General features: G+C 44.8%; 1 protein-coding gene across 1 annotated transcript in view; it reads right to left on the bottom strand.

Annotated features, from left to right (window-relative positions):
• Nucleotides 1-27,494, bottom strand: part of camta1a (calmodulin binding transcription activator 1a) — a 1,037,373-nt gene that overhangs the window by 120,203 nt on the left and 889,676 nt on the right. Inside the window, exon 6 of the mRNA XM_041206569.1 lies at nucleotides 14,684-14,837. Within this exon, the coding sequence (XP_041062503.1) occupies nucleotides 14,684-14,837 (154 nt within the window). The remainder of the gene's footprint in view (nucleotides 1-14,683; nucleotides 14,838-27,494) is intronic.

Raw genomic sequence — 27,494 nt, 5'->3', positions numbered from 1 at the left:
CTGCGCCTGAGGGCTGAAAAATTCTGGAGTACCTAGTGGCATTTTCATGCTTTTGCGTTGCTTGAGTGGGCAGAAAAGCTTCAAACGCCCCACTCCAAGCCTGTGAATGGAGCTGCAGCTGAACGGTCTCAGCTCCGAAAGAATACTCACTTTTGGTGAGCTTTTCCAGAGTGCGTGGCCGCTTCCCTCAACCCCCTCCCCCCAGGCATTTGCTTGAGTACTTCCTTCAGTGTGTGCTGCCTTGAACCAACCCCCCAACACCCCCCAACCCCCGGCCTGACCCGCAGTGGAGCCCGGCACCACACTAAAAGCCAGCCTGGAAAAGCAACTTGCCTGTGCCTCCATGAATGCGCAGTGCCTCTTCCTTGATGGCCTACAGGCGATGCTCACGAATGCCGCGCAAGGTTGTGTGCACTTAACTCCAAGTTCCCCTCGAAGTTCAGGTTGCCAGGTTAATGCCTTTTAAAGGCAGCCATGAAGCGCACTGTTCTGAAGTCACGCTGATGTGGGCAGTAAATTTGACATGGGGGTATGATTCCAACGAGCAGGGCTGATAATGAGATGCTAAAGTATTGGAATTAGGTTCCAGACATGCGGCAGCAGGAAACGTGGCCCGGCATTGACAGGTGGAGCGGATGATCGCAAACTGGTTTCACGACAGCATGAAACTGATTTTTGGCTTTCTTGCCATATTGCCACCTCCCACCTGCCATGATGCCCAACACCAACAGTGCCAGAAAATTCCAGCTCCTGTGTTATATACACAGACTGTGTACTACATATTCCCCTGCACACAGACTGTGTACTCTTTATTCCCCCTACACAGACTGCGTACCAGATATTTCCTTCACGGGCTGTGATTTTCCAGTAACATGCCCCCTGCATCTGAGGTCCGGGGTCTGCGAAGTCCAAAAATATTTGCCAAATGCGCCCTGCCCATTTAGACTGCAAGAACATCTGACCTCTCGGTCAGAAGGCTGTAGGTTGAAACCCACATGCCAAATGCCTGTGCCCATAAGCCAGGCTGACAGTCCAGTGCAGTACTGAGTGAGTGCTGCACTGTCAAAGGTGTCCTGTTTTGGATGGGATGTTAATGTGATATCCCATCTGCCCTCGTAGTTGGACATATAAGATTCCACGGCCACTATTTCAAGGAAGAGCCAGGGGGGTTAACCCTGTGGCCTGGGGCTAATATTTAATCCTCAACCAATATCACAAAAACAGATTATCTGGTCATTATTCCATTGCTGTCTGTGGGACCTTAATGTGTCCAAATTTAAAAGAAAGTTGGGATAATGACTGCACTGCCACATGTGAGTATGGAGAGGGACCGCTGAGGAACTGAACCTTATTTTTCTCCTTTGTCTGAAATAATAATAAAAAATCAATTCTATTTGCCATTAAATTGAAAGTTTGTGGAGCTAGTTGAGTTGAATGAAGGTTATGCTGATGCTGTCTGTGCAGACAAACTGATTGCAATACATTGGGAGCAAACTGTCTGGCTTTTGAGAAGGTTATAGAATTAAACTCAGTGAAGGGTGACAGATTGCAGGCACAGGCCTCTGGGTGTTGCATGCAAATTTCTTTGAGTTCTTTGGCATATACAATATGCAAATTGTCTCTTTTTTTTTAAAAAAAAGATTCATATAAAAAAAACCACCCTCATGATCAATCTGTAAGCCGTTTGCACTGAATAGCAAACGCTGTGGAGACACAGCCTGGATATTGATTGGTAATGGGTCCAACCACACACATATCCCTGGCACGCTCCAATAACCCACTGGGGGGTGGCATTTCGGGGAATCTTCCCGCACTACATTTCCATTTACCCTTCGAGTACACACAGCTCTCACTAACAGCTCGCACTAAATTTAACCACACAGGTCAAAGGAGATGTATTGCTGAGGGACTCCCTTTTTGAAATTGCCCTGGTTTTCCTTGTGTACAGGTTGTACTGCAAGAATATATTTATTAACACTCTCTCTCCCCTTGTTCTCCTGAAGGTTATGCTGTGTACTATTTTTTGGGAATGATGCATGGCTCTGGTGCCTCCTCCAAGTGATGAAATCCCACTCTTTCCCCCACTGGCCCACAACCACTACCATCCCACTCACCCCCGAAAATTTAAAAGAAAAGTCTCCTTACTAGCACTTTGCTTCCTTCCTCTCCTCGCTTACAATATAATTATAATCAAACAGCACAGAAAGAGGCTATTTGGCTCATCGTGCCTGTGCTGGTTCTTTGAAAGAGCTATGCGGTTAGTCCCACTCTCCCACACTTTCCCCTTTGCCCTGCATTTCTTTTTTCCTTTTCAGGTGTTTATTCAATTCTCGTTTGAACCTTACAAGTGAGTCTTCCTCCACCACCTTTTCAGACAGTACATTCCAGATCATTAAAAAAATCACTCTAAAAAATTCTCATCTTTCCCTGGTACTTGTGTCAATTAGCTTAAATCGAACCTCCTCCCCAGTGGAAATAGTTTCTCCCTATATACTCTATTAAATCCCTCCATAATCTTGAATGCCTATATTTAATCTCCCCTTACTCTTTTCTGCTTTAAAGAAAACAATCCAGGCTTCTCTAATCTCTCCACATTACTTAAATTCCTCATTCCTGGTATCATTCTAGTAAATCTCTTCTGTCCCATTTCCAGGGAAGTTGACATCCTTTCTGAATTGTGGTTCACAGAATTAGGCACAATTCTGGTGCCTTGTGGAGAGGGCTGCTCTCCATTATCTCACTCTAGTGCCTGTGTTTCATGTGTGAGGTGAGATAGTTGAGGGCCAGAAGCCACTGTGACAGTGTGGAATAGAGGGGGAGAGGGAAGAAGGAAGTCACAGCCATGTCCCAGTGGATAAAGCAATGCCTGGTGTAGGTCCCAATCAAGTGGACCTGGCTCAATTGCTAGTCTATGCTGAGTTAGATGAGCCCAGCTGGATGCCCTCATGAGTTTGGGTGTCCTGGGGGATAATACAACAGCCTGGGTTTCTGCTCAAAGGTTTGTGTGCCTGGATATTGCAGGAAGAAAGAAATGAGTTAATCTGTGATGGCTTGCACAGTCAAACAACCTGGCCATCCTCACTTGATAACCACTTGAGTGAGGCACTGAGGGCCAAGCAGCCAACTAGCGCCTTCAGGGGAGCTAAGGCTTTGGTCGTGGTGGCGGGTGGGGAGGGATGGGCAGGGGGTCGCAGTAAAGGAGAACAAAACCATTCAAAAAATCACAAGGAAGATTGATAAATAATAAATAGGGAGATATAATGACACATACGGAGAGATCAATGGAGCAAGAAAAATTCAAACACATTTTAGGTATTAATTTTTGAATATGGAGACAGTCTGGGATTTTCTGCTCATTTTTTCTATCAAATAAAGGAGCAATGAACTATAAATACGAGTGTTCATGAATAATAGATTATCTGCGACTTACTCAGACCCTGCTGAGAATGCCGTGTTTAGTCATGTTTGGAGCCCTGGATTGGATTGCTGTACAGCACTCCTGTTGAGATTGATTAAATGCTGTTGGTACAACTCAGGATCCCTTCAGGATGTCAGTTGTGGCCAAGTGCAAACTATGTCCTCCCACTAACCTCCCCCACCCCACCCCCACCTCCCCAGTCTACCAACTGAGTTAGCTGATAGCAAGCTGCCTACAAAACAGAAAAGAGACAGTGGGAGTTAAGGGTGGTTCCTCAGGCTGGCAAATGGTGGAAGGTGGTGTTGCACAATGATCAGTACTGGAACCGCTGTTGTCTACTATTTACATATAAACAATTTGAACTTGGGAATTGGAAATGCAATTTCAAAATTTACAAATGACACTGAATTGGGGGATGTAGTTAACATGGAGGAGCATTGTGATTAAAATATTAATACACTTGCAGAATGGGCATGTAATTGGTAAACGAATTTCAATGTAGATAGGTGTGAGGTGGTACCTTTTAGCAGGAAGAATATCCCTTGGAAAACCGGGTAGTTCAAGTTGAGAAATTGCCCAACTTGCAGACCTGCTTTGGTTTAAAGGGCTTCATTAGACCCAGTTTTTACTCCGGGGAGGTGGGGACAGGATCTAATTGGGCCTGCTGACCCTGGAAGCAGATACTAGGCAGGCCACATTGGGCAGGCAAGTGCTGAGGTAGGCTGGTTAGATGACCCACCTTGATTTTCTGCAACATTGTCCCAGTTGATTTAGACGCCCTCTAATCCTCACCCCACAATCATCTGCCCCTCATGCCACCATTCCACCTCCATGCCAACTCATGGCCCCACCCTCCTCCCATAGCCCCTCACATCCCCATGTCACCTCCATAGCCACTCACCCAGTATCCACCATGGGCAGATGTCAGGAGCTATGTGGAGATGAAAAAAATAAACTTCTAACAATCTAATACAGCCCTCAATCATACACACTTGATAGTGAAAAAACTCCCATTCAAGAAATCCATTCAAAGCTTTTGAATCTCAAGTTGTTAATCTCTTATAAAAACAAAAAAATCTATTTAGACCCAACATCAAAGACAGCTAATCCTTTAGCAGCCTCTTTAAACTGTCAAACTGTAAACTCAGAACCCCCTGCTGAGTTAATTGTAACTTTTGAAGCTCAGCCAAGCATTCATAATGGCGTAATGATAGCCCTAGGCGAAATGCCAACAAAGAGCTTTGTTGAAACTACGCAATCAAGATGGTGATGTTTTTTTCCTAACCTATACCAGATGGCCTGTTAATCAAAGCTGTCTAGCAGAGGGTTTCTTTAAATTCTGGCTGACAGCTTAAACCTGTTATTTTCAAGTTTAAATATCAGAGGATTTAAAAAACTTCAGGTCATGTCACTGAAACAGATCGTATCACCTTTCAAAAGTGTTTACGTCTACTCCATCAACTTATGACTCTCACACTGCAAGTTACGGACCTTGCAGTAGCCAAATTGAGTTCTTCTTGAATTCAGTACTAAGTTCAAACAGCCCTACTGAGTTCTGGTTTCTCTCTTGTGTGTGTCAGCCCCCAGCGCTTTCCCCGTTGGCAAAAATGGGGGAATCTATCGGAAATGGGGGTAGGGCTTCTGCATCTAGGTACCACCCGCCATTTTTAAAAGACTACAGTGTCTTCCTGATTCTGTGAAAATCCAGCCTTAGGTGTCTAAATAGGGGAGAGGAACAGAGGGATTTTGGGATACAGATACACAAATCTCTAAAAGTATCGGCACAGGTTAATAAGGCCATAAAAAAAAAAAACAAAGCACTCAGATTCATTTCTAGAGGGACAGAATTGAGAAACAAAGGAGTTATGTTAAACTTGTATAGAACCTTGATTAGACCACAATCTGTAAACTGTAAACAGCTTTGGCTTCCATATTATAAAAAGTATATAAAGGCACCGGAGAAGGTGCAATAAAAAATTACCAGTATGACATCAGAACAGAGAGATTATAGCCTTCAGGAAAGACTGAGGCTCTTTTCTCTAGAAAAGAGAAGGCTGAATGGTGATCCGATCGAGGTCTTTAAGATTATTAAAGGACTTGCTAGAATATATCTAGAAAAGTTGTTTCCACACTGTGCGGGATCCAAAATTAGGGGTCATAAATATAAGGCAGTCACTAATAAATCCACGAGGGAATTCAGAAGGAAGTTCTTTATCCAAAGATTGGTTATAGATGAGGGGAAGCTAAATGTTCACATGAGGGAGAAAGAACTGGAAAGATATGTTGATAGGGTGAGAACAAGAAGGGTGGGAGGAGATACAGACCAGTTAGGCTGAATCGCATAGTAGTGTACTGTACATTTTCTGTTAATCAATGTAACCTAGTTAAAGGTGGGAAAGCCACAATGTCTCAAATTAAATAGTTAGTATTCACTGGAATTGGAATCCTATACACCAGGAAAGGTCCCAGGTCCAATCTCCAGTGTTATTTGATGATCAGCAGCTTGAGCAGTTCAATTAACCGTGGCCACCGGGGCTAGTGAAGAGGAAAAACAATGTTATCCAGGGATCCTGTTCCTGGTCATTATCCAGTAACTCTGCTGGAAAATGCATTGGAGAGAAATAGAGGAAGTTGTGACCTCCCTCCATTGCTTCGAGATCAGCCAATTTTGTAGGTTAGGACTTAGTTAAGCAGACCAGCAATGATTTATTCTCTTAATTTTTAAATTCTCAATCCTGTTGTCATTTTAAAAGAGAGACTTTGCATTTATATAATGTTTTTCTTTACCTCAGTGTGTCCCAAAAATTTTTTGAAGTATAGTCACTGTTGTAGGAAACACACCAGCCAATTTTCACATAGCAAGTTCCCACAATCAGCAATGCGATAATGGCCAGATAATCTATCCTACTGATGTTGTTTAAGGGATAAATATTGGCCAGGACACTGAGGAGAATTCCTCTGCTCTTATTCAAAATAGTGCCATGGGGTTTTACATCCACCCGACAGGGCCTTGGGTTAACATCTCATCTAAAAGGTGGCCCTTCTGAGAGTGCAGCACTCCCTCAGTACTGCACCAGAGTATCAGCCTGGATTACGTGCTCAGGTCTCTACAGTAGTACTCGAACCAACGACCTTCTAAGTCAGAGACAAGAGTGTTAGGCACTGAGCCATGGCTGAAACTGCATGTTTGGTAATGTTTCCAAAGACCAAAGCTGCCCAGCCCTAAGATCTAAGATAGGGGAATGGGTATACATAAGGAGCTCCACAGTTTTGAGGTCCTGGAGTAAGGTGGATTAAAGTTGGAGGATGCACAATTATCGGAGATTTTAGTGCAAAATGCTAGTATTTATTTTCCTGCCCATCCTTTCACACTCAACTGAAACACAAACTTCTTGAGGTATTGTAAAGCTTCCTTGTGTCTGGATGTAGAGAGAATTAACATCCAGTGGTTCAGTTTGCTTAGATTCTCTTCGCCTGAGATTTTTGGCTGCCCCAATTCATGAGTTTTTTGATGTTGCAGCAATGTCTGGTGCTGCTGGACTGCGCCCAATTCAGAATTTGGTTAAAAAAAGTGGCTCAAATTGTCTGGCATCTGAATGGCAAACGCCAGGTCCAGAATGTGCCACCTGCTGACATTAACAGCAGCTCACCGCAAAAGTTCCCTACCCTTTTCCTCAAGATTCTGACTCATGCTGGGGTATGTTTCCATGGACATTGACAGCCCCTCTATTGCTTCGTCCAAGGAATCAATCTGTCAACTGCGAGGTTAGACAGCAGTTGGCCATTCATTCCATCGAGTCTGCTCCCTTCAACTAGATCAAAGGCTGATTTGTACCTTAATTCCATCTACACCCTCTTGGTTCTACAACCCTTAATACTATTTGCATAACATGAATAAACAACCAATTTCAATTATGGGCCTGACTATTCCACTGTGGAAGGCCTTGCTACCTAAGCCCAGGTTCTGTCTTAAAATGATATTGCCCACTTATGCATTCTAGCAGGAGCTATCAGGAGCAGATAGCCTTGAGCTGTGTATCTCTTCCTATCAGTGACATTGAGAAGATTCACTATTCATTGAAGACAGAGTCCCTTTAAGTAGTGCATGGTGAAAGAGCTGCCGGCTCGTTACGTAGTTCCTTGGCACCAATTGAAATCTCTCCCTTGCACTCCCTCTCCTTTCTCTCACAAAGAACAAGCTGCTCTACCTGAACTCCAATAATTGTGAGAGAGAAATAGAAAACATTTATAGTCCAGGCAATGATGGATGTGCCAGCAAAACCTGTATCAGCTGAGGCTGAAATCCCTAGTTGGCTGATTTGTCAGTTATGAAATTAACCTAAAAAAACCCTCTCGTCAAATTGGTTTCACTGAATAATTTCTCTGCTGTCCCTTTCTGTGGGATGACCCTGGGCAGATAACAGCTTTAAGTGAGGTACATCAGAGAGCATTGCAAGCATATATTCCTCTTGACATCAGTGAGGGAAGGCAATTATAGGGCTGACAGTGGCCCTGGTTACTGTGTGGCTCAGTGTCTGCGGTCCTGGCGCACTCTATAATAAAGCACTATTCTACTGCCTTGCTCTGACCCCATACATTCAATAAAAGGGGCATGGGGCGATTGAGTCATTAAAGGAATTTGTTATCCAGTCCTCGCTGGCTAGTCACTGTTTCAAGGGCAGTGAATAATTGGGCTGGCTGCTGACAGAATGTTCCATGGAAACTAACTGAACTGGTCTGGAGTTAAGTCTTTTTCTGTAGGCCCCATTTCTTCGCAACAAAATAAGGCTTATTTTCTCTCCGCTTGCTTTGAAGGTGTTGACTGTGGCTGGGGTAAAAATTTACCAGTCCCTCAAGTGGCCAAACTTCCTGGGTGAACCTGGTCCAATTCTGGCCTCTTGCCCATTCCCTTTGCTCCACCAGTGGCAGCCATGCTTTCAACTGCCTAGGCCCTAAGTTCTGGAATTCCCTACATAAACCTCCCTATCCCTCTCACCTCCTTTAAGACACTCTGTAAAACCTACCTCTTTGAACAAGTCTTTGGTCCCCTGTCCTAAAGTCTCCTTGTTTGGCTTAGTGTCAATTTCCTATGTGATTATGCTGCTGTGAAGTGTCTTAGGTAGGTTTACTATTTTAAAAGTGCTATATAAATTTAAGTTGTTGTTGGATAGTGAGCCTTTGCAGACTATTGCACTGGGGAGCTGGAGGCGGGGGGGGGGGGGGTTGGTTGGCTGGTTGGTGGTGGTGCTATCATAGCTGAGTTTGAGCTTGTCCACTTTTTAGCAGGGATGAACAGGAAACAGGATTTTTGATGCAGCTGCTGAAAACCTGGCCCTTCTTGTCATGAGAATTACTGAACATTCATCCTACCTCCAATAAGCAGGAACTATGTATTTGGCTAAAACCCAAAAGTATCCAAATGGCCAACCACTGATGCCACTGTGTCTAGTTCAAAGCTATATTGTTGACCAGCCAGTGGGGGAATGAGGGAATTTCACTCATTATCTCCCTTAGAGGGGCATACCCAAGACTGGCAATGGAACATAGTGAGTGAGATGGGGCAAATGTATAACCATTGTAGGCTGGCACCCCTTGAACTGCATGCCTTTGTGCAGGGGTTATACACCTGGAAGCTGTTTAACTATGCCTCTCAAGCTCCTCAACCTCCACCACTTGAAAGGAAAAGGGCAGGAGGTGCATGGGAACACCACCACTTGCAAGTTCCCCTCCAAGTCACACACCATCCTGACTTGGAAATTTATTGCCATTCCTTCATTGTTGCTAGGTCAAAATCTTGGATCTCCCTCCCAACAGCCCTGTGGGAGCACCTTCACCACACAGACTTCAGCCGTTCAAGAAGATGGTCCACTATCGCCTTCTCAGGCCAACAAGGAATGAACAATAAATGCCAACCTTACTAGCAATTCCTATATCCCAAGAATTATTTTTTAAGAATAATTCTAGACTACCAACACATGGTCCAAAACTACATTTACACACATGCTTCAAAGAAAAGTCCTCAATTCCCATAAAAATACAATAACTTGTTCTGCTATGGTCCTGTTTGAAAATCTTATGATTTACAACAGTTATGATTGATTTCTTGAGTAAATCTGAAGAAATTGGGAGCAGGGACAGAGTGAGGGATTGGGGTAACAAACATACATCAGGCTGCTGAGTGTTTCCCACCCTCACAAGGTCCTGTTACACTCACCGGCCTCACACGCATTATGGCACTGCACAGAGAGGAATCCTGACCACTACATGGTTCAAATTAAGGCTCCGTGAAATGAAATCGTTCATGGGGTGGGTGAGCTGAACAACACAGCAACTGTGAGAAATAGCAATATTATCCAGAGGGCCATGTACAGCAAGTATTAGTGCATTTATATATTTTTTCTTTTGATTTCATTCTATTACATTTTTGACAAGTTGTTGACATTCTCTGCTCATCTCCATGGAGACAAGGTCAGTAATAAATGTCAGGTTCATTTCTTTTTGTTGCTGTTTAAAGGGGCAGCATTGTCATGAGGAAATTTCCTACCAAACTATTTGGCATTTTGCTGAGAGTATAAGTTTACCAATGTCCATTTCCTTGGCCCCTGAGGCTCCTTCTTTACAGTGCCCCTTAACCATATAACCTGCAAGCTTGAGCTCTCTGTCACTACTCTCACCTCCGTGTGTCACCTGGTTGCCAATCAAACATCAAGCCATGAGTCAGCCTCAGAACTCCCATCTTTTGCCAACTTTCAGATGTGATGTCAAACTGAGGTGTATGTAAAGGATCCCACAGCACCTATTTACAAGATGCATTGCAGAAACTCAACAAGGCTTCTCAGGCAGCACCTTCCTAACCCACGGCTGCTACCATTTAGAAGGACAAGGGCAGCAGATAATGGGAACACCACCACCTAGAAGTTCCTCCCAAGCCACTCACCATCCTTCATTGTCGCTGGGTCAAAATCCTGGAACTTCCTCCCTAACAGCACTGTGGGTGCACCTATACCATAGGGACTGCACCGGTTCAAGAAGGCAGCTCACCACCACTTTATCAAGGGCAATTAGGGATAGGCAGTAAATGCTGACCTAGCCAGTGATGCCCACATCCCATAAATGAATTAAATAAACTATTTTAAAGCAGGGCAGGGGATTTCTGCCCTGTGTCTAGATGACCAGATAATCTGTGTTAGTGACATTGTTTTTTTCCATTCTTTCATGAGATGTGGGTGTCGCTGGCTAGGCCATCATTTATTGCCCATCCCTAACTGCCCTTAGGAAGGTGGTGGTGAGCTGCCTTTTTGAACTGCCGCAGTCCATGTGGTGTAGGTACACCCACAGTGCTGTTAGGAAAGGAAAAGGATTGAAGAGACTCCCTTGCTCTACTTTGAATCATTCCACAGGGTCTTTCACATCTACCTGAGAGGGCAGAATATTTATCCCTCAAACAACATCACTAAAACAGACTATTTGGTCATTATACCATTGTTTGTGGGAGTTTGCTGTGTGCAAATTGGCTACTGCATTTCCTGCAATACACCAGTAGCTAGGCATCTGTCCATCCCAGGAGATGATGGACTATACTCAGGGTGTTTGTCACTTGTGTATTGAACATCGTCTGTTGTAGCTGTAGAGGCCGATTTGTGAGTGGCATTCCACTCCGCAGCTTTATAGATGAATAGCCCAAAGTCAACTGATGTTTTTTCCTTCCAGCAGGCTCTCTTTTCTGCCATCTGGTCATTTCTTTTGTCCTCTGCTTTTTCCATGCCCTTCCTGACTGCTTGTCTCCAGGCATTCCGGTAAGCAGTGAGAACTTCCCATGCATCGACTCCAATCACAGTCAAATTGAAGTCTTGCCTGTAGACATCTTTGAATTGCAGGCACGGACAACCTGTTGATGTGTGCCGATAAAAAGCTCACCATAGTGCGTGTCTTTGGGGATGCAGCCATCATCCATTTGACTCACATGACCCAGCCAGTGGCATCGCTGCTGACTCAAGAAGGCAAACATGCTGGGAATCCTTGCACACTGGTGCACTTTCGTATTCGGCACTCTGTCTTGCCAGGAGATGCCCAAAATTCATCTGAATCGGCGGAGGTAGAAGCTGTTCAGCCGCTTTCCTTGGCTTACAAAAGTTGTCTATACTTTGCTATTGAAAAGGAGGATACTGAGAGCGCTAGCCTGGTACACATGGACTTTTGTATTTTCAGTTAGCTTGCTTTTGGTCCACACTGGACTTCTCAACTTTGACATGACAGCTGCAGCCTTGTCAATCTGGTACTGATTTTGGCATCAAAGGACAGGCTGCTGGTAATTGTTGATCCAAGGTATGTGAAGCTGTCAATGACCTCCAGAGTGAGGTTGTTGGAAGGTGCAGCTCTATTTCCTGGCCCATAACGTTTGTCTTCCTGATGCTGAGTGTCAATCCAAATCCCTTGCAGGCCAGGGAGATTCAATCTATAAGCTGTTGTAAAAGTACTTCATTGACTCTAAAACATGTTGAGATATCATACGATCATGAATGGTGATATATAAATGCAAATCTTTATTCTTTATCAACATTTTTATAGATAATGAGTCTCTGAGTCTTCTCCTCTTGTTCCTACTAAGTGCCAAAAAACTACAAACACCTCTTTCCTTCCTGTGTTAAAATGGTTCATCTCCAACTCAATTTTTTTCTTTCCCAGTAATTCTGAGCCTTGCAGTTCCTCAGCTCCCTCAGACTGCTGCGCATTCACATGATACTCAGTGACATTCAGTCATCACCCTTTTGATTAGCCTCATATTTTCTTTAACTTTGGTGGAGTAACTGCATTATGGGCATTAGTCCTTCACACTGCTTTGTCAATTGCTGGTTCATTTGAGTGTCTCTGTGCTTGCCTGCTTACCAACTTTCCTGATTTTCAGGGCTCTTAAGTGGTTGTTCACAACCTGTTACCCTGCTGACTGAGGACCTTGTGAACTGTACAAATGGGGAAGTGAGAGAGGGTACTACTGACACGGTCCTTTGTTAAAACTATGTGGCCACCAAAAAAATTGTAAGAACTTGCAATTCTCTGGCTTTCACAACCTCAGGACTTCCCAAATCACTATGCAGCCAATGGACTGCTTTGGAAGTGTAGTCACTATAGTAATGAAGGAACTATGGCAGCTAATTTGCATACAGAAAGCACCCACGATCACAAACAGCAATCAGATAATGACCAGGTAATCTATTTTAATGATGTTGATTGTGGGTTAAATATTGGGCAGGACATTGGGAGACTCCCTTGCTCTTCTTTGAATTGTGCCACAGGATCTTTTATATCTACCTGAGAGGGCAGGTTGGACCTTGGTTTACCCTCTAATCTGAGAGACAGCACCTCTGAAAGTGCAGCACCCCCTCAGTACTGCACTGGAATATCAGCCTTGCTTTTGTTATCAAGTTGCTGTAGTGGGACTTGAGCCTATGATTTTCTGGCTCAGAGACAGGAGTGCTACCATTTTTAGTACATAACTTCCATCACTGTGGTGTATGTTGGGGTAGCCCTCCCTCCATCATCGTTCCTCACAGCGGAAAGGAGGAAAGACTTGAAAATTCCACAAATTATGAAGAGAATTAGAGAAACAACAGGTAAAGGGAGACGGAGAAAGGTGTAGGAGGGGGAAACACAAAATCAGAGAAAAGTATATATTAATGTCTCAGGTAAATTACTTGAGACTGAGAATCTCACCTCATGGATCTGGCTAGCATTGACAGTTCTGTGTATGTACATGTGTGTTTGAATTTAAGGGGCGTTGCACTTGCCTTTATCTCATTCTGTAATAATATTGAAAGACCAGCAGATGGCAGACATGCAGCACAGTTTTCTCCAAGCAAAGGGGCCAGATGGAAAAAGGATGCACAATGCACTGGTGAGTAAGCCTAGACCCATTTCGAATTACATTTTCTGTCACCTCCCTCGTTGCTTTTACAAATCGCCTGTGTTAAAAGCAGCAAGTGGCTGTCTCAGGTCCCATGCCCCTGGTGCACTCTTTCCAATCTCCTCTGGAATCTGTGGATTTATTTCTCCCCGCCTCCTCGGAATTTTCATCAAGCCCGTTTCACAAAGGAATGCTTTCCATAGCAGTTCAGGGCAGTTGTGCGTTATTACAGGGCTGCAAATGGTGCGTGGCATCACAGAACATTAAGCTACTTGCTGTTTTGCTGCATTTTTTGTTCTGTGCCTGTTCCTTCCCTCACGACATTTTCTCAAAGACTCCCGCTAGGAAACTAAAGCACTCATTCGGTACGGCCGAATGTTGTTGTTTTTATTCAATTTTTCATTCCTCCCTTTTCCAGCGATTGTCTTCTTTCCTGTTGCGTTTCTTGCTGGAGTTCGGTTCCATGAGAGCCAATTACCCTCCTGGTACATTGCCATTATGTTTTTAAAATTCATTCTCAGAATGTGGGCATCACTAGCAAGACCATCACAGCAACGTCCCAAAAGCAGCAAATGAGTAGATAACCTGTTTGCTTTTTTTGGTGGAGTTCGTTAAGGGAGGTATTTTGGCCAGAATACCAAAGCATTTCTCTGCGTTCCAAAATAATGTCACAGACTTTCTGATCTACATCTCAACCACCAAATTGGCAAACAAGCCTTCAGTTTAATGTCTCATCTGAAAGACACTATCTCCAACAGTGCAGCACACCCTCTGTACTCCACTGAAGTGTCAACCTAGATTTTTATGATCAAGTCTCTGCTATGGGATTTGAACTCACAAGCTCTGATTCAGAGGCAAGAATGCTCCCCACTGTCAAGTGTTCTAAGTGTTAACCTCATTTCTCCAACCCCCCCCCCCCCCCCACACCGAACTAGGGTTGCCAACTCAGGTTAGACATATTCCTGGAGGTTTCATTACATGACCTCCTGCCTACAATTGCCCCAGCCCCACATTCTCACCATTAGTGGCCTCACTGGCACTCCCTGTAGCCAATCAAAAAGCCAAAAGTCTTTTCATTACCCAACTGGATGATTCTTGACTGTTAGACAAGCAGCATATTTTACCATGTCCAATATATTTAATAACCAGTAAAACAAAATTGTTTAAAGAAAAATTCTTAAAAAGAGCATTTTTTTTAAACACCCTTATGATTTTTCACCTGAGTTTTTGTTTGTGGAAGTGTCCTGGAGATTAACCTTTAATTCATCTTAAAGCCTCCAGGGCAATCCTGGAGGGTTGGCAACCCTACTCCCAAATGTACAATGTCCCATAAAGGATTCAGTGGTGCTGAAGCTGACACTCACACATGGGTTTAAGCTGGCTGATCAGTTCCTCTTTTGACCATTTGGCCCACTCCTTTTTGTCAGTGTTGATGGAGCACAGTATCGGACCACATGGCTTCCCACAGTCTTCTATGGCTGGCACGTTCAGGTAATGGACCAATACGATGTCAGGATTCTGTGGGAGACAAGGAAACCCAAAAATTTAGGCTTAGCGGCCTAGTCAAGCAGACAGGAAATTGATGCACACGCACCGTAACCAAATTACTAAAAATAAATAGAAGCAGAAAATGCTGGAAATACTCAGCAGGTCGGGCAGCATCTATGGAAAGAAAAACAGAGTCAAAGTGTCAGGTCGATAACTCCATCAGAACTAAAAATAACCTCCTTCAACTTCAGTCCCCCGCAGTCTATATCTGCAACAGTTCTAGGAAGATCACATTGAGATGCAGCATTAGCCTCGTAATTAATTAATTTGATCAAAAGAACCAGAGGGAAGGTGAGGTGATTTTATTTTTTACACAGCGAGTTGTTGTGATCTGAAATCACTGCCTCAAAGGGTGGTGGAAACAGATTCAATAGTAACATTCAAAAGGGAATTAGATAGCTCTGTCAAAGAGCTGGCAAAGGCACAATGGGTCAAATGGCCTCCTTCTGTGAAGTAATATTCTATCCACCAAACATCCCTTAAAGAACTGATGCTGTGATTGGTAATCCTGATTCCCCAGGGAGCCATTACACCAATTTCCTTATTCTTGAAGGAGCCTTTGTGGCCCCAGACAGTTTTGAAAATGGAATTTTTTTGTTCGTCCCTGAAATATAGGTGTTATTGTCAAGGCCAGCATTTATTGCCCATCCAAGGTGCCCCTTGAGAAGGTGGTGTTGACCCTTCTCCTTGAACCTCTACAATCCATGTGCTGAAAGTGCTCCGACACTGCTGTTGGGTAGGATTTTCCAGCATTTTGACCCAGCAATGATAAGGGAGCAGTGATTCACATCTAAGTCAGGATGAGGTGTGATTTGGGAGGGCTACTTGGAGGCAGTGGTGTTCCCATGCCCCTGCTGCCCTTGTCCTTCTAGGTTGTGAAGGTCAAGGGGTTTGGTAAATGCTGCCGAGGTGCTGATCTAACTTGCACCTGTAATTTCAGTTCTAAAGCTGGGTGAACAGAGGTTTTTCTTTCCCAGTGACCTTGAAGGACACAGTGCTGCACGCTCGGCTAACAAGAGAGTGCAGCTGATTCACAGTTTGCTTCCCGCCCTCTCTAAGCAGCTGGTGAGCCGTAACATTAACGTGCAGTGCTTCAACTAGGTGCCCAGTGGCAGCAAACAAACCCAATAGGCCAGGCTGCAATTCATAGTGCAGTGGCTGTGAAGTAGAGTCTTAGCCTCAGTTAGACTACACTTGGAGCACTGTGCAGAGGTCTCCATAAAATTATAATAATAATAAAACAAATATGTAGTAGCACTGCAGAAAGTACAATAAAGATTGAAAAGGATGATACCAGAATCGAGGATATACTCATCAGGGAAGGTTGACCAGGCTGGGGCTCTTTCCTCTCATAAAGTGAAGGTCATGGGTGACCTGATAAAGGCCTTTAAAATTATGAGGTGGCTCAATAGGGTAGACGTAGAGAATGTTTCCAACTGTGGGGGTTTCCAAAACTAGAGGCCATACATGTAATAAACACGTCAGTAATAAATCCAATATGGAATTCAGGATTGCCCAGAGAGTGGTGAAAATGGGTATTTCGCTACCACAATGAGTGGTTCAGGTGAATGACGTTGTTGCATGCAATTGTTTACACAGAATTACAGAGAATATACAGTGCAGGAACAGGCCATTTGGCCCAACTTGTCTGTGCTGGTGTTTATACTCCATACAAATCCCCTCTCATTCCATCCACCTTGTTTCAGCCTTTCAGTATCTTTCTAACGTTCAGCCCTTGTGTGTGTGACTCCATTCTTCAATGTTCTGTCGAATATGTAACATTGGTGTGAGGCAACAGTACTGCCCAATGCTCAGTTATGGCATTGATCTCCTCTGGCTTAACACACAGGTAATCAAAGTCAAGGATAGTCAACAAAGCAGGATTATCAGGTGGGTGATCTTTGGAGTTAAAGGAAAGCTAGATAAGTGTATGGAAGACAAGAAGAGAAGCATATGCTGATTGGGTTAGATGAAGAAGGGTGGGGGTAGATTCATGTGGAGCAAAAGCATGGACCAGTTGGGCCAATGGCCTTGACCCCAACAAATCATAACATTAGCTTACAGATGCACTGCAGGAACTCACCAAGACTCCTTAGACAGCACCCTCCAAACCCACGACCACTAACATCTAGAAGGACAAGGGCAGCAGATACATGGGGACACCATCACGTGGACGTTCCCCTCCAAGCCACTTACCATCCTGACTTGGAAATATATCACTGTTCCTTCACTGTTGCTGGCTCAAAATCCTGGAATTCCCTCCTTAACAGCATGGTGGGGGTACCTACACCACTTGGACTGCAGCAGCTCAAGAAGGCAGCTCACCACCACCTTCTCAAGGGTAATTAGGGATGGGCAACAAATGCTGGCCTAGCCAGCGACACCCACATCCCCTGATGAATTAAAAAAAATAAATGTATGAGCAAAGCAGAAAGACCATACTTTCAATTTCTGGGTCTGATTTCTGCTGGGCTAGCAGTAGCCTCAACTAACCTTGGTCCCTGTCAGTATGAAGGGGAGGAACAAGATCAGCCATGTGTTCCTGCTTCTAATGAAGATGCCTCATTGGGCTTCTCAAAACTCTCCAGTAGCTCCTAACGGAAAGTGCCCACATAGAGTGGTTTAATTGAGATGCCTCTCATGGTAAATAGCCACCATTGCTCATTGCCTGAATGGTCATTTAAGGCGAGGTAGCAGAAGCCCGTGGAATTGTAATCTAGCTAGAGTCGGTGGCTTCATAAGAGGATGAAGGACGATCTTTTACTGTAATTAAGGGAGTTGATAGGTTAGAGAGAAACTGTTTCTTTTCGTGTGTGAAGTCCAGAACAAAGGGGCATAAACTTAAAATTAGAGCAAGGCAGTTCAGGAGTGATGTCAGGAAGCACCTCTTCACCCAAAGGGTAGTGGAGATCTGGAACTCTCTCCCACAAAAAGCTGTGGATGCTGGGGGGGAAATGAAAATTTCAAAACTGAGATTGATTTAAATTTTGTTAGGCAAAGGGGGTTACCGAACCAAGGTGGGTAAATGGAGTTAAGGTACAGATCTGCCATGAGCTAATTTAATGAATGGACAGGCCGATGGGGCTGAATCAGTTCCTCCAGTATCTATGTTAATCTGTCAACTGTGGTTCAGTGTGTAGCAGAAGGTTGTGGGTTCAAATCCCACACCAGAAACTTGGGCCGGAGTTTTCCAGCTGCTCCTGCTGGTAGGATCTTATGGTTCCGCCGAAGTCAATGGATATTTGAATGGCTAGCCGTCTCCACCGAGGCAGAAAACGGTGCTGCGTGGCTGGAAAATCCCAGCCTTAAGCACAAAAATCAAGGCTGACATTCTGGTACAGTACTGATGGAATGCTGCACTGTTGTAGGTGCTGTTCCTCAGATGAGACATTGGGCTGAATTTTGCCGTCAGCGAGCAGGGGCTGGGGCCCGCTCGCTGACGTGTAAAATGACGCAGGATGACGTTGGGGAGACCCCCGATGTCATCCCGCCCCATTTAAATTTTCAGGAAGGCGGGGGTGCAGCAAAATCAGCTGCGGGCCCGCTGACTTGTCAATGGCCAATTGAGGCCATTGACAGGATCATTAAAACAATTAAAGGACCTGCCTGTCCAACCTTAAGGTTGGCGGGCAGGCCAGGAGCTCCGGCGGCAAATAGAAAAAACATGAAACCTCATTCATGGGATGAGGTTTCATATAGGGATTTTAAAAGTTTAATGAAGTTTTAGCGTAATTTATGAACATGCCCCGTTTCATGTGACATTGTCACATGAGGGGGACATGTTATGGATTTTTTTTTTCTATTTTCATCATTTTTAAAACTGTCAGCGATCTCCCTGAGGCAGCACTTAGCCTCAGGGAGATGTGCGCTCTTTCATGCGCATGCGCAAAAGAGAGCACTCTCACTTTTGGGGAATCCCCCCTGGTTCGCACAGGGAGTGCATAGTGCTTCCCGCCGGACATCACGCTGGGTGGGCCTTAATTGGCCCGCCCAAGTAAAATGGTGGCAGGGCCCACTTCTCCGGCGGGGATCGGCTCCCCGCCCGCCGGAGATTGGGTCGGGTCCACCCGCCCGACAGGCAGAAAATTCTGCCCATTAAATTGAGTTCTGTGTGCCATCTCAGGTGGGTTCAAATGTTCCCATGATGCTATTTCAGAAAAAAAAACCAGGGGAGTTATCCCCAGGGTCCTGGCCAATATTTATTCCTCAATGAACATCACAAAAACAGATTATCTGGTAAAAGACATTATATATATGGTAATCTTTCTAGGAATAAAACTAATATATAAGGGTTTATGAACAATACCACAGCAGACTTAATCTGATTTCCACCCGGCAACCAGACACACAGATTTCCAGCAGGAGGCAGTGTTACTGCGTAACAATCAAGAGTGGAAATCCCAGCTGAGTTGATTACCCCCACTCACCATAACCCACATAGCACTGAGGCCAATTCCAGTTAACTTTGCACAGACTGGGAATGATCCTGGGACTCTAATGGCTCGTATGGCCCGGTTTTAATTTCAATGCTTCTGAGTTTTAAAAGTGTTTGTTTCCATTCTTGCCCTATGGAAACTCTCCTTGCAGCCCCTCATTCCTGGCAGTGCCAGGCACAGTGTCTCGCGCATCACCCTGCCAGCTAGCCCCAGCATGGAGAAAGTTTGACTCCGACAGGTTACACCAGAGGATGCTTTGCAAACAAATGTTCTGGACCTTCTCATTCAATTGCAATCAACATACAATCTGGTGGCAGCTGAGTTTGGGAAGGATGCAATTAACATCTCCCTCCAGCACATCAGAAAATTGAGCAGCATTATTTAAAAACATAAAAGCAGGCTCTAATTGCAGGCATTTTCAGAGAGTCATCACACCAATGTTACCAAGAAACACTGTTTGCATAGTGGTTTTTTCCAGAAAGCAGTTGCCCAGAGACCAGCACTTTGTCACTATAATGGCAAGGCAATGAATTGTCTTTGTAACTTGCTGTTCTCTCTCTCCCTCTGCACTGATGCTAGTTGCTATGGAAACGGATTTCCTGGCTCACAGGAGATGCTTTGCGTGTGAGTAGACCAGTGGATGTTAGGCAGGCTATTTAACCACACAGGCATTACCACTAAGCTCAGCCCTGTCCTCACCCCAACACATGATCCTCCAGCTGTGGTAGATTAAGACCAGATCCCTGGCTGTTTTGTCCCCTTCCTGAATCCAGGGATGCTGAGCCAAGGTGGAACATGCCTAACCATTGCTGGTCCAGGCCGACATCAGTTCAATCAATGCAGGCCAAGCAGCTGAACCTGGAATTTTCTGGTCCATTATTGCTCGGCTATATAAGGGAGGTGAGGAGTTCCACCGTTCTTAGTTCTGACTAAAGGACATTGACCTGAAATGCTAACTTCTGTTTCTCTCTCCACAGAGGCTACCTGACCTGCTGGGTGTTTTCCAGCATCCTCTGTTTTTATGCCACATTCTGAGATTGTGGGTAAATATGAGTGTGAGGAGGGAAGGGGGTGATGAGTCTTCAGTTCAATATAGTGAGGATTTAGGAACCAGGAAGAGTGCCTAGCATGCAGGATACAGTTTTCAGAAAGAAATATAAGATAGTCACCAATAAATCCAATAAGGAATTCAGAAGAAGCTTCTTTCCCCAAAGAGTGGCTAGAATGAGGAACTCATAGTTCTTACAGACTCAAAACTCATAGACTACTCACCAATGGAGTAGTTGAGGCGAATCGCATAGATACATTTAAGGAGAGGCCAGATAGACACATGAAGGAGAAAGGAATAGAAGAATATGCTGATGGGCTGAGATGAAGTAGGGCAGGAGGAGGGTGGAGTGTAAACATCAGCATAAACTGGTGAGGCCTAATGTCCTGTTTCTGTGTTGTAAACATTGTGTAATTCTATGGAAGTTCAGAAGAATCAAGACCGATAGCAGCACTGATAAAGTACAGAGAGACAGAGAGGATCCCTCCCCTTTAGCCTTTAATTCCCCATTCTCTTCTTTGACAAAAATAAAGAACAAAGAACGACAAGCAGATAGAAAGTGGATGGAAAGCCAATTTTACGTGCAGAGGGAATTCGCAGGGAATGATTTTCAACCCAGTCGATTCTGTTCACTTATCTGTCCTAAGGTTCTTGGATCACGCGGGCTGCATACAGAGCAGCCCCTGGAATGCAGAGTAAATACTCTGATGAAAGCAAACAGAGTCATAACAACAGTTTGACTCTTGTTTGCTGCTTCATCAACACTAAGTGGCCAATAAATCACCTTGGCGCAGTGTTACATCTGGTCCGTGGTTTTATCATTAATCTGATGTCTGTTGCTCATGAAAAATGAAAGAAAAAAGGTCGCATTAAAACAGAATTTATGTATTATCCAGAAACTAGTAATCACCACTAATGATACTTCATTGCGTATTTGCTTTAGGATTCAAGGGCCAGAATTGTTCAGATTTGTTTTCTCCTTCTTTCCTCCACGGACCCTGTGGGTTGCTCTCAGCCTTAACAACAAAATGTAACACCAAGCCATATTAGGAGATTAGGGCATATGTCCAAAGCTTGGCCAGGGCTATGTTTTAAAGAGCATCTTAAAGGAGGAGAGAGAGGGTAGTGAGGTTTAGTGAGGGAATTCCAGAGCTTAGGGCTCAGGTAGCCAGTGGTGAAGCAATTAAAATAGGGAATGTTCAAGAGGTCAGATTTGGGAGTATGCAGATATCCCCAGGTATCTGCAGATATCCGATGTTTTCCTTTCCTCTCCGGCACACTCCTGTAATGAGTGTTATTGCATTGTTGAATAGCCTGCCAACACTCACTGTCTAGCCTGGCACATGAAGGTACACTGAGATGAAACACTAAAGACTGCCTATCATTGCCATCCACCCCATAGCACCAATTCGACCTGGTACTTGCTCAGCTTGAGCAGCCTTGATGTTTTTTTGACCTGGAGCTAAGTTTCAAATTCCACATCCCTATCACCACCAAGACTGCCGATTTCCACCGCTGAAACACTTACCCCATGCCCGTGTCACCTCCAGACATGATTGCACCAATGCTCTCAAACTGAACTAATCCAATGCAATACTGAAGGAATGTTACACTGTCTTTCAGTGGAGACGTTCACCCAAGGCCCTGCCTGCCTTGCAGGCGGACATAAAAGATCCCACAGCACTGTTTTGAAGAAGACCAGGGGATTTCTCCTTGGTCTCCTGGCCAATATCTGCAACTCAACCATCATCTAAAACAGATTAAGTGGCCTTAATTACATTGCTGTTTGTGGAATCTTGCTTTGACAAAAATGGCTGCCACATTTCCTACTTTACAACAGTGGCTACACTTCAAAAAGTACTCCATTGGTTCTGAAATGCTTTGGGATGTCCTGAGGTTGTAAAAGGTGCTACAAAAATGGAAGTCTTTGTTTTTGATTTGTTTATTTGCCCCTACTCCCCTCCCTAGCCTAGGAAGTCAGTTGTATTGATTTAAGAGTCCAGAGGCAGGATCAGCAGGTAACAAGCCCAACATACAACAGAGATAACAGTTGCATTTAATAGCAGTTTATACAGGCACACGGGGCTGTATATAGTTGGCAGACGAGCCTGCTCTGTGTTGGGGCACAGCACAGGGAGCACACACTGGCATTGAAATTCAATGCACGAGCAGGTTAGAAACATCACATTCCCAGTGCTGATGATCCGTTGCTAACTGAACTAGTCTCGGCCCAGTGGGCCCCTGTTCATTTCCAGCCTTTGCTTCCTATTTTTATATAGATGAAGCAATAACTTGTTAAAATACCCCCGCGTTATGGGAGCATTTCCATTTTATTTCATTTTAATTCACTTGGTTGGTAGGGGGATTCTGACTGCACTTTCTCTCAGTTACAACACCCAACCTGCCTCCTGTGAGAGAGTTTCTTTATCACCTCATACTGGAAGGTTAAGGGATGATTTGATTGAAGTTTTCAAGACATTAAGGGGAACAGATAGTATAGATTGCAAGAAACTATTTCCATTGGTTAGGGAGTCTAGGACTAGGGGGCATAGTTTAAATATTAGAGACAGGCACTTCTTCATGCAAAGGGTGGTAGCAATTTGGGACTCTCTTCTGTAAACAGCAATTAATGCTACATCAGTTGTTAACTTTAAATTTGAGATTGATAGATTTTTGTTAGTCGAAGGTATTAAGGGACATGGGGCAAAGGAGAATATACAGAGTTAGGTCACAGATCAGCCATGATCTCATTCAATGATGGAACAGGCTTAAGGGGCAAAGTTGCCCCCTTCTCTTCCTATGTTCCTACACTACGGATGTGCGAAGGGGTTTCCACTGTACGCCGTATTTGTTCCTGTCCCATTTGTTCCCCGTCTAAACGGTGTTGACTGGGCTCTGGTTCCACTGCCTTTTCTGCACAACTGTGCCAAGTTATGCTGACACTTGTACACTGCACACATTCCACACAACCATTGTCCTTTTGCATGCACTTATTCTGCTAAAGCTGCTTACCTTCCCTTCCAGGTGCAGGTGGTTGGGTTGGATACAGATATTCAGGCTTCCAACCACAGCCCCTGTTCGGTTGTCAGGGATATTCTCAATGGTCTGGCAATTGGCCTCAATTTTAAAATTCTCATTCTTGCTTTCAAATCCCTCTTTGGCCTCACCCCCTCCTATCTCTGTGATCACCTTCAGCTCTCCAGCCCTATAACCGTCCACACTCCCTGCGCTCCTCCAATTCTGGCCTCTTGAGGATCTCTGATTTTAATTCCACCTCTATTCACAGCTGTGCCTTCAGCTACTTAGGCTCTAAGCTCTGAAATTCCATTCCTAAACCTCTTTGGCCTTTCTACCTCTCTCTCCTCATTTAAGATGTTCCTTAAAATTTACCTCTTTGTTCAAGCTTTTGGTCACCAATTCTAATATCTCCTTATGTGGCTTGATGTCAAATTTTGGTTGATAATGGGCAGGATTTTCCCCTCAGCGATTTGGGGGCGGGGCCCACTCGCCGAGGGGAAAATGATGCAGGATGACATTGGGAGGAATCCCCGACATCATCCCGAGCCATTTAAATTTTTAGGAAGGCGGCCGGACAGCGAAATCAGCTGTCTGCCCGCCGACCTGTCAATGGCCAACTGAGGCCATTGACCGGCAAATTAAGATAATTAAAGACCTGCCCGTCCAACCTTAAGGCTGGTGGGCAGGCCAGGAGCCCCAGCGGGCTTCTGATAAAGCATGAAACCTCATCCACTAGCGGGATGAAGTTTCATGTCCGTTTTTTAAAAATGTAATAAATTTTATGTGTTTATTATTAACATGTCCCATCTCGTGTGACATTGTCACATGAGGGGGACATGTTAATAATTTTAATATTTATCTATTTTTAGACTTTACTAACCTGTCATGAATCTCCCTGAGACAGGACTTTGCCTCAGGGAGCAGTGCACTCTTTTGCGTGCATGTGCGAAAGAGCGCACTTTGACAGATGAGGATTCCCTCCTCCCCCTGGAACAGGAAGCGCATTGTGCTTCCTGACGGGCAGGCAGCTGGGTGGGCATTAATTGGCCCGCCCACTCAAAATGGCGGCGGGCCCCGTTGCGGGGGTCGGCTGTCCGCCCGCCGCCGAGCCGGTGGGGCCCGCACGCCATCCGAGGGCAAAATTCTGCCCAATGTTCCTGTGAAACACTTTGAAATGTTTTATTATACTAAAGGCACTATGTAAATAAAAGTGGTTGCTGTTGGGCAGTTGTGGCAGTAGCTGGCCACACCCAATATTCCAATGGGAGACCCACTTTCTAATTTGAACAGGCTACAGGCACAGGAAAAGCAAGGCTTGTAGCACGCTTAGCTGATGTATGTAAAATACAGAGGTTAACACCAGTCTTCACAGAGCCATCTCTTTCCATCCCTCCTTCTACAAGTCTGCCCACTATCCTGTTGCTTGCTGGTGGCTATGACAGCTTAATTTTAATAGATGACATCACAGGATTTAGAAAATTGACCTTTAAATTGTCAATCACAGTTAGAGAGGCCACAGGATGTCTTTTGTGGGAAATGAAAAAATGCCAGACCGAGTGCAATAGTCGATACTGGGTCTAAAGCACCATGTAGAGGGAGGTTTACTCTGTATCTAACCCTTACTGAACCTGCCCTTGGGTGTTTGATGGAACAGTGTAGAGGGAGCTTTGCTCTGTATCTAACTCTTGCCATACCTGCCCAGGGAACATTTGATGCTGACATAGGATAAATGAAAGAAATGGGGCAAGAAATTGAGGTGTGGAGATCGCTATTTGCGATGTGCCTGCGCCATTCAGATTGAGGTGAGCAACACACAAGATTCATGTGCCCTCTTCATCCGAAAAATTGTGACATGAGTTGGTGTGTCTCCAGTGCTGCTCTCTGCTTCTTAACACTGCAGTGAGCTCTGCACACAGCAGGGGGCCTTGGCAGCATTGTTTGCCAATCACATGACATAAATAGCCTGTTCTTCTTAAAGGCAAGCTGCCTCTTAAAGGAAAGCTGCACAAAATCATTGCTGCAAGAGGTCTAATGACCTCACACCAATAATCAACATCAGTGAATGTATCTTCCCATAACATCCCCTACCCACCACACCACCCAAACCTCTTGAGCTGCTCAATGTACCACATCCCCATCTTTCATTCTTCACCAGTCCCTGGCAATTAGGTCTCAGGCCTACTATCCAAATACTCTACCTCAACCTCACATACTTACCAATGTTGCCACCGTGAGACCCATCTCTCAGTGCCTCCACATACTGCCAGCTATTCAGCTATGGCAGGCATAGCACCCAAACACAGTGCAACACAACTACTGACTTTGTGCCCTCTCTCTTGCAGGACAAGGTGGCATATAATGGAAGAGAGCAGAGCAGAACCAGCAAGGGGACAGGAATGCATGCATTTCCTGAGCACTAAGAAGGGGATGGTTCTTTTCACGATGACAGGGTTCACAGCATCCGATGTCATTGAGACCAATGAGCATGTTGGAATGTTCCTACCTTATGCCTCGGTACACCCTCACCCTGCTATCTGGCATGATGAGCAAGCTGCAGATGGGGTGACACCGAACCTCTTGTTTTCCATGCCAGCCCTCTTCCCTCAAAGCAACTTACACTTTTGAGTTCTTATTTTCACATATCCAAGAACTGCCACATGCTCAGGAACAGGTGCCCCAGAAGGAGGAGAGAAAGTAACAGTGCAGCACTGATAAAGAGGCTCTCAGCCACCAGCTCAGATGCTAGCACTGTACTTCCCTTGGAGACTAACATATAGTTGAAATGTGCACATGGTGAGTCATACAAGCACAACGGGGCTGCAACCAGGCCAGGGGATAGGCTGATCTGTTTACCAGTAGCCCAGAGGTTGAGGTGGCAAATGAGTACTGCTGCAGAGAACTCAGATGGAGATCTTGATGAGTCAGCATACAGGAGACTACTGAACAGGTATGCACACCGAGATGCTGGTTGCATTGGTTGGCCTGCCAGACAGCCACCTGTCACTGTCAAGGAACATGAAGGAGTCTGGTTCCAAATTGGCAGAGTGCTTGCCCTCTCCACAGCCTCAGCTCCAACTCTGTCATGTTGCTGATTCGAGGTACTGCAACTGCTGTCTCTATAGCTGTTGCAGCCTTTGTGTGGACAGGTCATCAAATCCACTGTCCTCCTGTGAGGATGTAACAACACTCTCTGACAAATGCAGGAACTCACCAAAAGTCCTCCAAAAATACTTTCAGACACCTTACAATAGAAAAAGTTCCAAAAATTTATCTTACCTAAATTCGGCGTGCCTAGCCCTTTAAATGACGCTACTGCAGGTCATTGACAGACCTCGCTGCTTCATTTTGTACGAGTAGACAAAGCAGCCATTGTCTGCCCAAATTAGGGATCCTGGCATCACAGCAGCCATTGGGCTACATGGCATCAGGACAGCGTCAAAACAACATGTTCCTGCACATGTAGGGGATGCCCCTGTGTGCACGCATACCCTTGGAAAACACAACAGGGTCTATACAGATAGCAGCCAGCAGCACAGCCTGTCCCCAGGAAATGAAGTAGGTGTCTGTAGCACAGTGCTTTGTGACAGAGTTTCGCACCCAGAGTTTTTTATCCGACAGCATGAGCATCCCTCACCTTAATGAGCACAGAAAAGAAAGAAAAAAGCTAGTCCTTTAATCTTTAGTCGGCTAAACTTCAAAGCTGCAACACACCAAGCCATCTGGCAGACACACAATGTACAGCTGGGATATCAATAGCTGGTCAGGTACAAAAATTACTAACAAAATGTTCTAGTTAATTACATTTGAGTGCTGACAATCCACTTTAGATATTTTCTCTACAGTGCTTTAGTCAGTGTTCCTCTATACATTCCTATCATTTCTCCTCAGCTCTAAATAGAAAGAAACATATTGTATTTATATAGTGCCTTTCACAACTTTAGGATGTCCCAAAGCACTTCATAACCAATGACGTACTTTTGAAGTGTGCTGTAATGCAGGAAAACAGGCAGACAATTTGCGCACAGCAAGGTCCCACAAACACCAATGAACTAAATGGCCAGATCATGGATTAGGTATTGGTTGAGGGGTAAATATTGACCAGGGCACAGGGAAGAACTCCCTTGC

This window comes from Carcharodon carcharias, chromosome 15 (assembly GCF_017639515.1).
Source record: "Carcharodon carcharias isolate sCarCar2 chromosome 15, sCarCar2.pri, whole genome shotgun sequence".
NCBI classification, from domain to species: Eukaryota; Metazoa; Chordata; class Chondrichthyes; order Lamniformes; family Lamnidae; genus Carcharodon; species Carcharodon carcharias.
Note: the sequence above shows the minus strand (reverse complement) of the source record. Positions and strands in the feature narration are given on the sequence as shown.